This window comes from Sapajus apella, unplaced genomic scaffold (assembly GCF_009761245.1).
Source record: "Sapajus apella isolate SASKATOON/1434 unplaced genomic scaffold, GSC_monkey_1.0 scaffold6, whole genome shotgun sequence".
Taxonomy (NCBI): Eukaryota; Metazoa; Chordata; class Mammalia; order Primates; family Cebidae; genus Sapajus; species Sapajus apella.
The window spans coordinates 66,575,083-66,592,819 of NW_022436946.1; the positions used below are offsets into that span (position 1 = coordinate 66,575,083).

A 17,737-nucleotide genomic window follows, 5' to 3' on the forward strand; every position below is an offset into this window, starting at 1 on the left:
AGGTAAATTAATAAAATATTAACTGCTGAAGACATCAAATGAATTTATTTTTTCTGATAACTTTCTAATAGAGAGAGGAACTTTTAATTTTTATTTTTTCTTGCTTGAATTTTGTGTCTTGTTATAATTAGGCAATGTTAATAGCCCCCATACCAAATTATATATCATCATGGTGATGATTATTTCCTTTAATATAAGAAAGTTTTAAAATTTATACTGTTTTAAATATATGGTTAAAAATTTTGTTTTTAGGGCCGGTGTGGTGGCTCACGCCTGTAATTCCAGCCCTTTGTGGGGCCGAGATGGGTGGATCACTTGAGGTCAGGATTTTGGGACCAGCCTGACTAATATGGTGAAACCCTGTCTCTACTAAAAAAATATAAAAATTAGCCAGGCGTACTGGTGGGTGCCTGTAATCCCTGCTACTCGGGAGGCTAAGGCAGGAGAATAGCTTGAACCTGGGAGATGGAGGTTGCAGTGTGCCAAGATCGCGCCATTGCACTCCAGCCTTGGGGACAAAGCAAGACTCGATCTCAGAAAAAGAAAAGTTTTGTTTTTAGTGTTCGTATTTCCCCTGTAAGTGAAAAGATTTTGGAGAAGGATAAACTGTGGCGGTATTTAAACTGTTTGGCCCAGATTAGCTATTACAGATGAGCAAATTACAGAGACTTAAATATGATATCACTTAGTATTATATTGGTAACAGTTGGTCTGAAATTTAAAAAAAAAAAGGAAAATCAGAAAAAATACTTTTTGAATATTTGTATTCAGCTCCCTTTTCAAATATTGTCTTTACTGTAAGGCCCTTATTATCTTCCCTGAGGTGGAGGAAGAGAGAGTGTTTTATTGTATGTATTCCTGAAGATATTTATTCTCTCCTACCTTCAAGAGAAAATTGAAAGTCAAGCCAAATCCTATAATATTTTTCATTAAATATGTAAAGAAATTTATCTTGCTTCAATTAAACATTTTCTTGCAGTTCATTTTTGTGTGATGTGACCATGAAATCAGTGGATGGAAAGGAGTTTCCTTGTCATAAATGTGTTCTTTGTGCTAGACTTGGTAGGTGCACTTTTTTAAGCTGTTAATTTATTTGCTGTAGTATTGTTTCACTGTTCTTATTGCATTAAACTTTTTTTTCTTTTAGAATATTTTCATAGTATGCTGAGTAGCTCATGGATCGAGGTAAGATTTAAGTAAAAAGCACCTAGGTTGGTAACTATGTTTCTTTATATTTAGTGGAAATCATGTAGTAAAGAAATTCAAAATCAGAACTTGATATTTTAGCTCAGTTTTTCATTTATATTAAACTTTGTGCTTAAGGCTGCTGGAAAATAGCAACATTAAAATTTAAAACTATCGTCAAGAGGCTGCTTAAATAAAAATTTGTCTGTTATTAGAAATGTATTCGGAATACCACTGTGTTTCTTGTTTTCTGAGTTTTTTTTGTTCCTTTTTCATGTTATGTTTTAAAATTAAATTTAATCTTATTTTAGCCATGTGTTTTGTAAATTTTATGTTCTTTTGCATTTGAGGTGATTTCCTGTTCAGAGTGTTTTATACCAATAACCCAAATTAGAATGTAATAATATTTTATTGTTTAGAATGAATTATTTTACTTTATTTTGTCTTATTTTATTTAGGCTTCCAGTTGTGCAGCTCTGGAAATGCCAATACATTCTGATATATTAAAAGTTATTTTGGACTACCTCTATACTGATGAAGCTGTGGTGATAAAAGGTATTAATAAGAGTTAGGACATTGTAGATATTTCAGATATAATGGAATCATGGTAAAATCAACATGAATCTTTACTTCTACTAGAAAAAGCTATCATTGAAGGCTGAATTTATTTAATTTTAAAAGTATTTATTTTTTATTATTTGTGGAGACTGGGGTCTTATTATGTCCAGGCTGGTCTCAAACTCCTGGGCTCAAGTGATTGTTCTGCCTCAGCCTTCCAAACTGCTAGGATTACAGCATGAGCCACTGTGCCTGGCCAATAAAGGCTTAATTTAGAATAAGCAATAGGAATGATTGCTAATATTAAAGGAGCAGAAAAAGTTTTCATTACCCATGTGAAAATGAACTCTTGGAGAATTAGTGCTTGCTTCGGCAGCAAGTATACTAAAACTGGAACAGTACAGAGAAGATTAGCGTGGCCCCTGTGCCAAGGATGACACACAAATTTGTGAAGCATTTCAAAAACAAAAGAAAAAGAAAAAAGAATTGTTATGTAATGGTTGAAATTAGATTTAGCAGTTGGATTTCCAGCTACTTCTATGCTGGAGTTGAATGAATTGACAACAGGGATAGTTTCGACAAATACTTACATAAGTTCTTTCTTACCTATTTTTCCCCTTTATGGTTATACATCTTGAGAGTGAAGCAGATTAAAAATTGTACCAGAATTTATGAAGAGAGGCCATTTATATACTTTGTTAGGCAAAACACTAAGTTTTAGTTACAAGGCATGTTTAGTCATTGGAATGATACTAGATGTTCTGTCATATTCCATTAGTTTTTTAACCCCAGCTGTATATTGGGGATTTTGAAAAAGTGAATAGACCTCTTTCTATTTCCAAGAAACTCAATCTAGTGGAGAAGACAAACGTATAAGAAAACAAATATAATCCAACAGAGTAATCCTCTAAAAAACAGATGCATTTTTAAGAAGTTAGCCTCTAAGTCTACCTAGGAAATCTGGGTAGTCTTGTAAAGGAGATAGAGTTTAATGAGGACAAGATTTCTGAAGATTTGTATACTTGAGGGTAAGATAACCAAGACATTGATATGTTTTTCTCTACTTCTTTCTTTTTAAAAATTGAGAAATTATTTGCAGCATAAAACATACTTTTAAAGCATACAATAAGTAGTTTTTAGTATATTTTAAAATCGTGCAACTATCATCACTGTATAATTCTAGAACATTTTCATCACTGCAGAAAGAAACCTTGTACTCATTAGCAGGCAGTTCCCACTCTGTCTCATCCCCGGTCCCTGGAATACCCCTTTTCTGTTTTCTGTCTCTATGGATTTACCATGTTATACATTGTTACTATATATAATTTTGATATATATATTATATACATTTCATATATATAATATATAAAATATATATAAAATATGTATTTTATTTATATATAGAGAGATGATTACCACAATCAAGCTAATTAACAAATCCATCACCTCACATAATTACCTTTTTTGTTTTGTGGTGAGTGTACTTAAGATCTAGACTTTTAGCAAATCTCAAGTGTGCAGTACATTATTATAAATGTAGTTGCCATGCTGTCGATAAGGTTTCCAGAACTTACTCATTCATCTTAGAACTGTAATTTTCTACTCTTTGACCGATATCTCCCCATTACCCTAATCCCCTGACCTCTAGTAACTACCATTCTCATTGTTAATATTTGTATTTGTTGTGAGTTATGGGTCCACGTTTATTCTTTTACATCTGTATATCCTATTTTTTCAGCACCATTTGTTGAAAAGACATTTATTTTCCCATTGAATTGTTTTAGCACCTTTGTCAAAAATCAACTGACAAATAAGTTTTATTTCTATACTCTTCAATTCTGTTTCACTGAACTCTCTTTATGCCAGTACAGCACTTTGTGATTACCATTTCTGTGTTATAAGTTGTGAAATTGAGAAATGGGAGTTCTCCTATTTTCTGTGATTTCAAGATTGTATTGGCTATTTTGGATTTTTTGCATTTTCATGTGAAGTTTAGGATTAGTTTGCCAATTTCTGCAATAAAGGCAGCTGGGATTTTAGTACGAATCACATTCAATTTGTAGATCTACTTGAGAATTATTGCTATTTTAATATTTAAAATATTAAAATGTTAAAATATTTTAATATTTGTCTTATAATCCACTAACACTAGCTGTCTTTCCATTTATTTACGTCTATTTAAGTCTTTAATTTCTTTCAATGATTTCTGTAGTTTTCAGTGTACAAGTCTTGCTCTTTCTTAGTTAAGAATTATTAAGATTTTTAATACTCTATTAAATGGAAATTTTTTAAAAAATTATTTTTGGATTGTCCTTTGCTAGTGTTTAGAATTGCAATTGATTTTGTATATTGATCTTGTATCCTGCAGCCTTGCTGAACTTGTTCACTGATTCTAGTAGTTTTTTTAGTGGATTCCTTAGGATTTTCTATATGCAAGGTCATGTCTTCTATAAACAGAAATGGTTTTACTTACAAGCCAATCTGGGTGTGCCTTATTTCTTTTTCTTGCTTAATTGCCTTGTTTAGATGAATCACTAGTACTTTGTTAGAAGTGGCAACAGTGGTCATCCTTGCCTTGTTTCTGATCGTAGGAAAAAGGATTTAGTCTTTTTTTTTTTTTTTTTTTTTAAGAGACAGGGTCTCGCTATGTTGCCCAGGCTGGAGTGCAGTGGCTGTTCACAGGCGCGATCCCACTACTGAACAGCACGGGAATTTTGACCTGCTCCACTTCCGACCTGGGCCGGTTCACCCCTCCTTAGGCAACCTTGTGGTCCCCCACTCCCGGGAGGTCACCATATTGATGCCGAACTTAATGTGGACACCCGATTGGCATAGCGCACTACATCCCAGAACTCCTGGGCTCAAGAGATCCTCCAGCCTCAGCATCCTGAATATCTGGGACTAGAGGCACACGCCACCACGCCCAGCGAGCATTTAGTCTTTTACCATTAATTAAGATGTTACCTGTGCGTTTTTTGTAGTTGCCATTTATCAGGTTGAGAAAGATTATTTCTATTCCTGGTTTATTGAGTGTTTTTAATTGTGAAAGGGTGTGCAATTTTTGTCAAATGTTTTTCTGTTTCTTAAGTTTCAAAGAACTAAAGAATGATGCTTGTTTTCTTTCCTTTTGGTCACGTGTTTGTTATACTTATTTTTGTGTATTGATTGATTTTTCATGTATTGAATCATCCTTTCATTTTGGATTTATTCTGCTGGGTCATGTTGCATAACTCCTTTTTATATGTCACTGGATTCAGTTTCTTAGCATTTTATTGAGGATTTTTGCATCTCTAATTGTAAGGGGTATAGGTTTAGTTTTCCGGTGATGCCCCTGTCTGTTTTTAATATCTGCATGATATTGACCTCCTTATCTGAGTTGGAAAGTGTTCTTCATCTACTTTTTGAAGAGTTTGTGGAGAATTATATTAATATGTCTTGTATTAATTCATCAGTTGTATTATTCATCTTTATTCAGTCAGATTAACCAATTAAGCCATCTGGTCCTGGACTCTTCTTTGTAGGAACTTTTTTGATCACTAATTCGATATCTTTACCTATTGCTAATTGTTTGCCACCAGATAGAAGGCTGTTCTCACTGGGCAAGCTTTGAGTCAGGTCAAATAAAGATAAGCATTCTAGTGGGATTTTCAGGAAACTAGCAAACAGGTCAAATAAGGATACTATTGCTCTATAACTGTTCTATTTCCTTCCGTGGCTACTCAGCTGTCAATGTGATTCCCTGTGATTGTGGAGCTGTTGATTTTCAGTACTGCTGTGGAGAAGGGGAGAGGAATATCTGAATAGGAAAGGCTGCAGTGTCCCAAATTCTGCAGTTCTTACAGAAATTCAACTGCTTTTCTTAAGTAAACACTTTTTAGATTATTGCAAGCTTTTGGCTGATTTCCAGAGTTCTGGAAAAGTTGATTATGACAATTTTCCACAGTTGTCTCATTGTTTTTTTAGAGGAGAGTATTAGAAGCCCTTAGTCTGTCATTCCTAGTGACTTTTTCCTTTCTTCATATTTTAAAGCTGTTTTCTATTTCAGATTTTTTTCTACTTAATCATTTTTTCCTTTCTCATCCTCTGTTGTTATTTTTTTCTTTCAATTTATGTTGTTATTTTAGCAGTGGCTCAGGGGCAGAACTTAGGGCCCAGAAAGTTGTTTTAGTTTTTATTTTTTTGAAATGGAGGCTTGCTGTTTTGCCCAGGCTGGAGTGCAGTGGCAAGATCTTGCCTTATTGCAATCTCTGCCTCCCGTGTTCAAGCAGTTCTCATGCCTCAGCCTCCCGAGTAGCTAGGACTACAGGCATGTGCCACCACACCCAACTAATATTTGAATTTTTAGTAGAGACATGTTCTCCATGTTGGCAGGCTGGTCTCTAACTCTTGGTCTCAAGTGATCCTCGTGCCTTTGCCTCCCATAGTGCTGGGATTACAGGCATGAGCCACCGTGCCCGGACCAAGAAAGTTGTTTTAAATTAAGTAACTCCTGTAGTTACAAAAAAGTACTCTTAGATGACAAATTTTGTTTTAATTGAGAAAGCATGAGAGTATTATTTCTCCACCCTGTATGTATTGTTGAAGTGTGATGCTGAGATGTGACTTTTCCCTATTTGTATTAGTTTGAGAAGTGTTTTTCTAACAACATGAGAGATTATAAACAAGTCAGGCATCCTAGTAGCCTTCTAGACTGAAATGATTAATTTAAGTTGGACATTTTATGGTCCTGGTGTGAGCCAAGACATTTTGGTGTAATTTTGTCAGCTTTCCACCTAAAAATTAGAAATATATTTTGATATATTTACTTTTTATTATAGTTGCCCTTTCAACATTTAGAAAATAATCTTAAATCTCTTTTCTAGTGTCTTAATTACTTCAATTTTTTTTCTAGGTATAATGTTTACAAGGAAATGAAGACTGATGTTTGTTTTCTTTCTTTTTTTAGAATCTCAAAATGTAGATTTTATTTGTAGTGTTCTTGTGGTGGCTGACCAACTTCTCATAACCCGATTGAAAGAGATTTGTGAAGTAGCATTAACTGAAAAACGTGAGTAATTGTGTTTTCAGGTTCATCAAGGATTACTGTACTTTATTGACTTTATGATTCCACTTATGGTAAAATAGACCATTTTTTTGGTACCAAGAAAATCTGCCAAAATATGTAAATTATTACATGCCATCATTTGGAAGTGAATTCTTATTTTAGAAATACGTGAAAATATATATGACAGAATTAAAATGTAATATTTTTATTGAAATGTCATAAAACCTTTGGTAATAAAGATGGTGTCAAATAATTTTTGTGTTTTTAGTAGAGATGGGGTTTCACCATGTTGGTCAGACTTGTCTTGAATTCCTGACCTCGTGATCCACCTGCCTTGGCCTCTCAAAGTGCTGGGATTGCAGGCGTGAGCCACTGTGCCTGGCCTATTATTTGCAGTGATTTTTTAAATGCAGCTTTCCTATTACATATCTGAACAAAGCACATCTCTTTTTTTCTTGAACTCTTCTTTCTTGCCCTTTCATTATTTTAGTTAATTTCATGGCTGTCCTGAACACTCTACTTTGAAATACAAAATTAGTTTTTATTTGTTATTTTGGCCCTGACACTCAAATTTATTCATCTGTCAAAACTGATTCTTCTTAACTATGTTGGCCATGTTTCCCCTACCTTTGGGTTCTCACTGTCACTATGCAGTTGAGGTCACTGTTATCTGTTCCTTCTGTGTAGTGTCACAGTAGTATTTTAAATGCTCTTTTTCCTGTCTTCTTCTGTTTCTTTATGTTTTCTGTAGGAGGTAATTATGTCTTCCCCTGTTTACATATTTATTATTGCTTACTCTAGAATAAAGGTTAACTTTCCTTAGCTTCCACATGACAGCTTTTTTGGCTTTCAAATCTTTTATGTGTTCTGCTTCATTGCTACTTTAGGAAGTGTGAAGGGAATACTTTAGGAAGTGTGAAGGGAATTCCTGTCAATTTTTTCTAATTCATAGTTGCTAGGAGTTTGTCTTGGCTTTAGCATTTTTTTTGTTTTTTGTTTTTACTTTTCTTGAGCACTGTAGACTGTCTTCTTGGTTATTAAAAAGAGAACAACAGCCCTGATCTCCTTTTAAGCAAGAAAAGAAAAGTATTCTAAAATAAAGGACACAGCATACAACAGGTATAAGATATACATGTAGGTGATATTTTACACTTGTACAGTTGGCTTTCCTGGCCTTCTTCTTTGATGTTCTTTCATGGCTGCACAGTTGCCTTTATTAATTCCTTGATGTTCCTAGAACCTAGGAAAAGGAGGCTGCCACCTCTTTTGGTCTCTGATTATTAGGAATATATGGACACTTGTTCTCAAATGAACAACTCCAAAGAAGTTTTTATATGATCTAATTTTTATCATTTCCTCCATTTCTGTATTTATCATTAGTCGAATATATAGGTTAGTCAGGAGTGAGGCAGAGACCATTATTGACTGCAGTTGCAACTTTTCGCAGAATTACAGGGGAGAAAGAAAAAGAAATGCAAGAAGCCAGATGTAGAAAACAGCTGTGTTCCTCTATTGGCTGGTACTGATAGAGTAAGTAAGAAAAATAGTGGAGAGAACAGGAAGCTGAAAGTTACCTATTATGTAGGTAGGATATTCTGGGAGAGTCTCTAGGAAAATGAGTACTTTGTATATAATGTTACTAGGATTGTAACTAAATCCAGAATCTTTTGCATAGTATATCAGATTTTTCACTGGCGTGAAAAATATTGTAAGACTTTGATGTACATATTTTCAAAATATGTGTATATTTATATACTTAAATATCCACATAAATTCTGATAGATAACTTAATATATTTTATAGAATTATCTCATCAGTTTTTCTTAGTTTTATATGTTTTATGGAAGAGGGAATAACTGCTATGTAAATTAAAAGGAAAATTGTTCATGAATGAAAGCTTTTTAAAAATATTCAGAAAATGTTAGGTAGAAGATTGTCAGTTTTTATGTGTTTGCTTTTAGGTGGCACTATGCTTTTTCTGTGTTTTGTTTTACTTAGAGTATTCTTGTGTGTGAGCTTATTTCATAGCCAATGTTTTGAAATTACTTTGGCATGCTAGGATAGAAGAGTTACATATTTGCCCCAGTATTAACTTATTTTTGACAAGAACATATTTTTTTCTGTCGTTCTAAATGTTCAAATCTTACAGCTTTAGATATAAATGTATTTTAATTTGCTATAGTAACGTGCTTTTCATCTAATATTGCAAATCTTTTCTTTCATTGTAGTTACCCTGAAGAATGCTGCTATGCTCCTGGAATTTGCAGCAATGTATAATGCAAAACAGTTGAAACTGTCATGCTTACAATTTATAGGATTGAATATGGCAGCTTTACTTGAAGCAAGGTAGGTGAGGTGCATATGTTGTATGATTGTTGCAAAATCAGATATTTATATATAAAAGCAGTTATTATTAGTGATTTAAATATTTACCTGGATGGAAAGAACTTGATAAATGCTGATGATTTAGAAGTTATATATATTTTAAAATTAGAGAGTTATTGAAAACTTCTGAAATGTTTTTAACAGTGATCTTTTAAAAATGAAATAAATTTGTGTTTTTTTAAACGTAAGATCAAAATCTTATACTTACTGTAAAGTCATTGATGAGATCATGAAAACCCAGAAATTTGAGATTAGAGTTCTTGGTGTCAGTTTTCTTTTAAGGCTTGTCTAGTTTATTTTTACATTTTATTTCAATAGTAATGACTATTAACTATGCACTAGACAGTATTCTCAAAGCATTACACAGGTTAATTTAGTTAATTTTTATGAAAACTTTATGAAGTAGAAAAGATTCTTTGTACATTTATTCATAACAGTTGCTTGAGGCTGGGTGTGGTGGCTCATGCCTGTAATCCCAACACTTTGGGAGGCTGAGGTACGTACCAGGCTGGCCAACATGGCAAAACCCTGTCTCTAATACAAACATAAAAAGTAGCCGGGCATGGTGGTATATGCCTGTAGTCTCAACTACTTGGCAGGCTGAAGCAGGAGAATCACTTAAACCTGGGAGGCAGAGGTTGCAGTGAGCTGAGGTTACAGGATTGGACTCAAGCTTGGGTGACAAGAGTGAGACTCTATTACATACACACACAAAAAAGAATTGTTTGAGTTTTATTCAAGATGTTTGTGTAATATGTTTGCTTTGCTGTGTATTTGAAATATGTAATGTATAACTACATCTATTTCCAAAGAACTGGTATATATAATGCTTAAAGAATAACTTTGTTACTTATTTGGCAATATGAAATATCTACATATGTAAATATCTTGACAGGTATTAAGTCACTTGAGTTTTAAGATAGAATTTTATATCCTTTATTTTAGGTCTTTTGATGTTTTAAGTGATGGTGTTTTGAAGGATCTTTCTGAGTTTTACCGAAAAATGGTAAGGTTTATGTTTTAAGATTTTTGTGGGTATATTACCAGCTTTAGCAGATAAGTAATATATTAGATCAGACTTATCAATGGAAGAATTTCCTAGTGACTTATTTCCTAATGACGTTAGGATCTTTTAAAACTGAGAATATAGGATTCCTTTACAGATCTCACTGATAAGCATGATAATGAAAATTAAAGATACTTAATAATAAAGTTAATATTTATTAATTTCTTTATAAGTGAAGTTACTGAAAGCTTCAGAGTATTTTCTTATTTACCAAAGGTCAGGACAGTGCAAAAACAGAAATTCATATGATCTCTAAGAAATAGATTAATCTATGTTTAATAATAAAGTGGAACTTTTTCTCAAGTTTCTTTTTTTGCCAGGCTTATGGGATAAAGTTTCTATTTAATTGAATCAAAATTCAACCCCCTTGTCTAAATTTAGGAAGTTATTGAATATTCAAGACTTTTCTGTTAAATATTAATAGAAATGTATAAATAGAAAATATGAAATATTTTCATATTAAAAATGGAATATCTTACATATTTAAAAAACATCTTTAGGCTGGGTGTGGTGACTTATGCCTGTAATCCCAGCATTTTGGGAGGCCAAGGTGGGAGGTTTGCTTGAGACCAGGTGTTTCAGACTAGCCTGGCCAACATGGCAAGAGCCCCATCTGTCCAAAAAAGAAAAATTCATAGATTTTATATTTGAAAAGTGACATCTTCAATTCTGCAGATTCCAGCAATGGATAGAAGGGTCATTACACCATATCAGGATGGACCAGATATTAGCTATTTGGAAGTAGAAGATGGAGATATCTTTTTGAAAGAAGAAATGAATATGGAACAAAATTATTCGTAAGCTCTGTTCTCTCTTTTTTTTCTTTTTTATTTATTTATTTATTTATTTTTATTGCATTTTAGGTTTTGGGGTACATGTGAAGAACATGCAAAGTTGTTGCATAGGTACACACGTGGCAGTGTGATTTGCTGCCTTCCTCCCCATCACCTACATCTGGCATTTCTCCCCTTGCTGTCTCTCCGCAGCTCCCCACCCCCCATCGTCCCTCCCCTATTTCCCCCCAACTGACCCCAGTGTGTAGTGCTCCCCTCCCTGTGTCCATGTGTTCTCATTGTTCAACACCCGCCTATGAGTGAGAACATGCGGTGTTTGATCTTCTACTCTTCTGTCAGTTTGCTGAGAATGATGGTTTCCAGGTTCATCCATGTCCCTACACAAAGGACCCAAACTCATCGTTTTTGATGGCTGCATAATATTCCATGGTGTACATGTGCCGCATTTTCCCTATCCAGTCTATCGTTGATGGGCATTTGGGTTGATTCCAGGTCTTTGCTATTGTAAACAGTGCTGCAATGAACATTCGTGTGCATGTGTCCTTATTGTAGAACGATTTGTAATCCTTTGGATATATACCCAGTAATGGGATTGCTGGGTCAAATGGAATTTCTATTTCTAGGTCCTTGAGGAATCGCCACACTGTCTTCCACAATGGTTGAACTAATTTACACTCCCACCAACAGTGCAAAAGTGTTCCTATTTCTCCACATCCTCTCCAGCATCTGTTGTCTCCAGATTTTTTAATGATCACCATTCTAACTGGCATGAGATGGTATCTCAATGTACTTTTGATTTGCATTTCTCTAATGACCAGTGATGATGAGCATTTTCTCATATGTTTGTTGGCCTCGTGTATGTCTTCTTTTGTAAAGTGCCTTCATATCCTTTGCCTGCTTTTGAATGGGCTTGTTAGTTTTTTTCTTGTAAATCTGTTTTAGTTGTTTGTAAATTCTGGATATCAGTCCTTTGTCAGATGGGTAAACTGCAAAAATTTTTTCCCATTCTGTTGGTTGCTGATTCATTCTAATGGCTGTTTCTTTTGCTGTGCAGAAGCTGTGGAGTTTGATTAGGTCCCGTTTGTCTATTTTGGCTTTTGTTGTCAATGCTTTTGGTGTTTTGGTCTTGAAGTCCTTGCCTACGCCTATGTCCTGAATGGTTTTGCCTAGATTTTCTTCTAGGGTTTTTATGGTGTTAGGTCTTATGTTTAAGTCTTTCATCCATCTGGAGTTAATTTTAGTGTAAGGTGTCAGGAAGGGGTCCAGTTTCTGCTTTCTGCACATGGCTAGCCAGCTTTCCCAACACCATTTATTGAACAGGGAATCCTTTCCCCATTGCTTGTTTTTGTCTGGTTTGTCAAAGATCAGATGGTTGTAGATATGTTGTGTTGTCTATATCTCTGTTTTGGTACCAGTACCATGCTGTTTTGATTACTGTAGCCTTGTAATATAGTTTGAAGTCCGGTAACGTGATGCCTCCCGCTTTGTTCTTTTTGCTTAGAATTGACTTGGCTCTGTGGGCTCTCTTTTGGTTCCATATGAAGTTTAAGGTGATTTTTTCCAGTTCTGTGAAGAAGGTCAATGGTAGCTTGATGGGGATAGCGTTGAATCTGTAAATTACTTTGGGCAGTATGGCCATTTTCACGATATTGATTCTTCCTAACCATGAACATGGAATGTTTCTCCATCTGTTTGTGTCCTCTCTTATTTCGTTGAGCAGCGGCTTGTAGTTCTTCTTGAAGAGGTCCTTTACGTTCCTTGTTAGTTGTATTCCTAGGTATTTTATTCTCTTTGTGGCAATTGTGAATGGAAGTTTGTTCTTGATTTGGCTCTCTTTAAGTCTGTTATTGGTGTATAGGAATGCATGTGGTTTTTGCACATTGATTTTGTATCCTGAGACTTTGCTGAACTTGCTTATCAGTTTCAGGAGATTTGGGGCTGAGACGATGGGGTCTTCTAGATATACAATCATGTCGTCTGCAAATAGAGACAGTTTCACTTCCTCCTTTCCTATTTGAATGCCCCTTATTTCTTTTTCTTGCCTGATTGCTCTGGCTAGAACTTCTAATACTATATTGAATAGGAGTGGTGAGAGAGAGCATCCTTGTCTGGTGCCACATTTCAAGGGGAATGCTTCCAGTTTTTGCCCATTCAGTATGATATTGGCTGTTGGTTTGTCATAAATAGCTTTTATTATTTTGAGATACGTTCCATCAATACCTAGCTTATTGAGGGTTTTTAGCATAAAGGGCTGTTGAATTTTGTGAAAGGCCTTCTCTGCATCAATTGAGATAATCATGTGGTTTTTGTCTTTGGTTCTGTTTATGTGGTGAATTACGTTTATAGACTTGCGTATGTTGAACCAGCCTTGCATCCCGGGGATGAAGCCTACTTGATCATGGTGGATAAGCTTTTTGATGTGCTGTTGCAGTCGGCTTGTCAGTATTTTATTGAAGATTTTTGCATCTATGTTCATCATGGATATTGGCCTGAAGTTTTCTTTTCTTGTTGAGTCTCTGCCGGGTTTTGGAATCAGGATGATGTTGGTGTCATAAAATGATTTGGGAAGAATTCCCTCTTTTTGTATTGTTTGGAATAGTTTCAGAAGGAATGGTACCAGCTCCTCTTTGTATGTCTGGTAGAATTCGACTGTGAACCCATCTGGACCTGGGCTTTTTTTGGGTGGTAAGCTCTTAATTGCTGCCTCAACTTCAGACCTTGTTATGGGTCTGTTCAGGGTTTCGGCTTCTTCCTGGTTTAGGCTTGGGAGGAGGGACGTGTCCAGGAATTTATCCATTTCTTCCAGGTTTATTAGTTTATGTGCCTAGAGTTGTTTGTAATAATCTCTGATGATGGTTTGAATTTCTGTGGAATCTGCGTTGATATCCCCTTTATCATTTTTTTATTACATCAATTTGGTTATTCTCTCTTTTCTTTTTTATTAATGTGGCTAGTGGTCTATTTTGTTGATCTTTTCAAAAAACCAGCTCCTGGATTTATTGATTTCTTGAAGGGTTTTTTGTGTCTCTGTCTCCTTCAGTTCTGCTCTGATCTTAGCTATTTCTTGTCTTCTGCTAGACTTTGAGTTTTTTTGATCTTGCTCCTCTAGCTCTTTCAGTTTTGACGAAAGGGTGTCAATTTTTGATCTCTCCTTGCTTCTCATGTGGGCACTTATTGCTATATGTTTTCCTCTAGAGACTGCTGTAAATGTTTCCCAGAGATTCTGGTATGTTGTGTCTTCATTCTCGTTGGTTTCGAAGAACATCTTTATTTCTGTCTTCATTTCTTTGTTTATCCAGTCAACATTCAAGAGCAAGTTGTTCAATTTCCATGAAGCTGTGCGGTTCTGGGTTAGTTCTTGAATTCTGAGTTCTAACTTGATTGCACTGTGGTCTGAGAGACTGTTTGTTATCATTTCCATTCTTTTGCATTTGCTGAGGAGTGATTTACTCCCAATTATGTGGTCAGTTTTAGAGTAGGTGTGATGTGGTGCTGAGAAGAATGTATATTCTGTGGATTTGGGGTGGAGAGTTCTGTAAATGTCTATTAGGTTTGCTTGGTCCAGGTCTGAGTTCAAGTACTGGATATCCTTGTTAATTTTCTGTCTGGTTGATCTGTCTAATATTGACAATGGGGTGTTAAAGTCTCCCACTATTATTGTGTGGGAGTCTAAGTCTGTTTGTAAGTCATTAAGAACTTGCCTTATGTATCTGGGTGCTCCTTATGGGGTGCGTATATATTTAGGATCGTTAGCTCTTCTCGTTGCATTGATCCTTTTACCATTATGTAATGTCCTTCTTTGTCTCTTTTGATCTTTGTTGCTTTAAGGTCTAATTTATCAGAGATGAGAATTGCAACTCCTGCTTTTTTTTGCTCTCCATTTGATTGGTAAATCTTCCTTCATCCCTTTATTTTGAGCCTTTGTGTATCCTTGCCTGTGAGATGGGTTTCTTGGATACAGCACACCGATGGGTTTTGTCTTTTTATCCAATTTGCCAGTCTGTGTCTTTTGATTGGGGCATTTAGTCCATTTACATTTAGGGTTAATATTGTTATGTGCAAATTTGATACTGCCATTTTGGTGCTAGCTGGGTGTTTTGCCCTTTAGTTGAGCTGGTACTTGTTTTTCCTTTATATGTGTAGAGCCTCTTTCAGGAGCTCTTGTAGAGCTGGTCTGGTAGTGACGAAATCTCTGAGTTCTTGCATGTTCCCAAAGGATTTTATTTTTCCTTCACTTATGAAGCTTAGTTTGGCTGGATAGGAGATTCTGGGTTGAAAGTTCTTTTCTTTAAGGATGTTGAATATTGGCCCCCACTCTCTTCTGGTTTGTAGGTTTTCTGCTGAGAGATCTGCTGTGAGTCTGATGGGCTCCCTTTTGTGGGTAGCCCGACCTTTCTCTCTGGCTGCCCTTAGTATTTTCTCCTTCATTTCAACCCTGGTGAATCTGACGATTATGTGCCTTGGGGTTGCTCTTCTTGAGGAGTATCTTTGTGGTGTTCTCTGTATTTCCTGGACTTGAATGTTTGCCTGCCTTGCTAGGTTGGGGAAGTTTTCCTGCATAATATCCTGAAGAGTATTTTCCAGCTTGGATTCATTCTCTTTGTCGCATTCAGGTACGCCTATCAAACGTAGATTAGGTCTTTTCACATAGTCCCACATTTCTTGGAGATTTTGTTCATTCCTTTTTACCAGTCTTGCCTTCCCGATTTATTTCATTGAGTTGATCTTCGACCTCTGTTATCCTTTCTTCTGCTTGGTCAATTCGGCTGTTGATACTTGTGCATGCTTCACAAAGTTCTCGTGTTGCGTTTTTCAGCTCCAACAATTCACTTATATTCCTTTCTATTTTGTCCATTCTCGTTAGCATTTCGTCAAATCTTTTTTCAAGGTTCTTAGTTTCTTTGCATTTGGTTAGAACATGTTCTTTAAGTTCACAGAAGTTTCTTAGTACCCACCTTCTGAAGTCTGATTCTGTCATTTCATCACACTCGTTCTCCCTCCTACCTTGTTGCCTTGCTGGTGAGGAGTTGTGATCCCTTGTAGGAGGAGAGGTGTTCTGGTTTCGGGTGTTTTCATCCTTTTTGCGCTGGTTTCTTCCCATCTTTAAGGATTTATCTACCTGTCGACTTTGTAGTTGCTGGCTTTCAGATTGGGTCTCAAATCTTTCAGATTGACGTTCTGTTTGTTGATGATGAGGTTATTTCTGTTTCTTGGTTTTCCTTCTGACAGTCTGGCCCCTCTGCTGCAGGTCTGCTGAGGTTCACTCCAGGCCCTGCTTGCCTGGGGTTCACCTGCAGCAGCTGCTGAACAGTAATGGTTGTTACCAGTTTTCTTCTTCTGCTATCTTTGTCCCAGAAGGATACCCGCCTAGTGTCAATCTGATCTCTCCTTTATGAGGTGTCTCTTTGGATATATAAGGGTCAGGGAGCTGCTTGAGGAGATGGTCTCTTCTTTACAGGAGCTCAAATGGTGAGCTGTGAGCTCTGTTGTTCATTCAGAGCTGCTGGGCAGGTACGTTTTGGTCTGCTGCAGCAGAACTCATAAACTGCTTTTTGTTCCCAGGTGCTCTGTCCCGGGGATTTAGGGCTTTATTTATGAGTTTCCGTTATGCTGCTGCCTTCTTTTTTTTTTCCTTCAGACCTGTCCTTCCCAGCAAGAGGGAGCCTAGTCACTGTCGGCCTATGGAGGCTTTGCTAGCTGCTGTGGTCTCCGCCCAGCTGCCGAGTGAACTTCCTTGCTGTCCTGTTTATATGGGTGTAGTTAGAACTGCTTTGGCGATGTTGGCCCGCCTGTGTTGAGGCGGAGTCTCTGCTGTGGCGGGTTGCCTTGGCAACGGCAGGCTGCCTCAGCATTGGCGGGTTGCCTTGACAACGGCGGGCTGCCACACATTGGCTGACTGCCTCCGTAGTGGCGGGCTGCCTCGGTAATGGCGGACGCCCCTCCCCCACAGAGCTGCACCATCCCCGGTTCAGCTGCGCTTGCTGTGAAACTCTCAATCCAGAGTTTCTGGTTGCCGTTCTTTTGTGGGGGTGGGACCAGCCGAGCCTGATCACCTGGCTCCCTGTGTCAGAGCCTTTTTTAAGTTGGTGTTCCAGTCGTCTGTTGAAGAGTCGCCGGGGTCTGTTTGTTTTCCCCTGCGGCCACTCACTGCGCTGGCTTAAACAGCGGCACTGAGGTTTGTGGCGTTTTTTTTTTTTGTTTTTTTTTTTTTTGCTCTGGAATCTACTGTCCTGCCTCCCTGCTCAGTCCCCTTTTTAAACAGACGAATCGGCGACTTCCCGTGGCTCCAGTCACCAGCCAAAATGGCACCTGGACTGGTGTATTTTGTATGGAGAACCGCTGCTCCGGGACGCCAACAAAGCAGCTGCGTGGGGCAAAGCAGCGGCACCGGCCGGCACAACCCCGCTGGCCGAAACAGCCGCGCTGGTGACCTGTGGAGCTCCTCCGCCTGGGAATTTCCTAGTCTGTGGGCAATAAAAATGCGGCGTCCACTCACCCTCTGCGCTTTCACTGGCAGCTGCAATCCTGAGCTGTTCCTCAACGGCCATCTTGGATCAATCTCTTCTTTTTTTTTCTTTTCCTACTTTTCTTCCTTCTTATCTCCACTGTATCCCTTCACTCACATCTTGGACATGTGACACTTTTGTATTGATATTGGAAGATGAAATTGAGAGATTCTGACATAAGAAATAGGTATTTATGTTT

General features: G+C 36.9%; 1 protein-coding gene and 1 non-coding gene across 4 annotated transcripts in view; both read left to right on the top strand.

The window, feature by feature from the left end:
- Positions 1-17,737, top strand: part of IBTK (inhibitor of Bruton tyrosine kinase) — an 88,244-nt gene that overhangs the window by 38,720 nt on the left and 31,787 nt on the right. For all 3 annotated transcript variants that reach the window (XM_032275429.1, XM_032275428.1, XM_032275431.1), the window contains exons 14-20: positions 980-1,062; positions 1,148-1,185; positions 1,644-1,740; positions 6,689-6,790; positions 9,016-9,133; positions 10,118-10,178; positions 10,914-11,035. In XM_032275429.1, coding sequence (XP_032131320.1) covers positions 980-1,062; positions 1,148-1,185; positions 1,644-1,740; positions 6,689-6,790; positions 9,016-9,133; positions 10,118-10,178; positions 10,914-11,035 — 621 coding nt within the window. The remainder of the gene's footprint in view (positions 1-979; positions 1,063-1,147; positions 1,186-1,643; positions 1,741-6,688; positions 6,791-9,015; positions 9,134-10,117; positions 10,179-10,913; positions 11,036-17,737) is intronic.
- On the top strand, positions 2,108-2,211 carry LOC116549808. Its single transcript, XR_004268088.1, has one exon. It is a non-coding gene; the product is annotated as a U6 spliceosomal RNA (small nuclear RNA).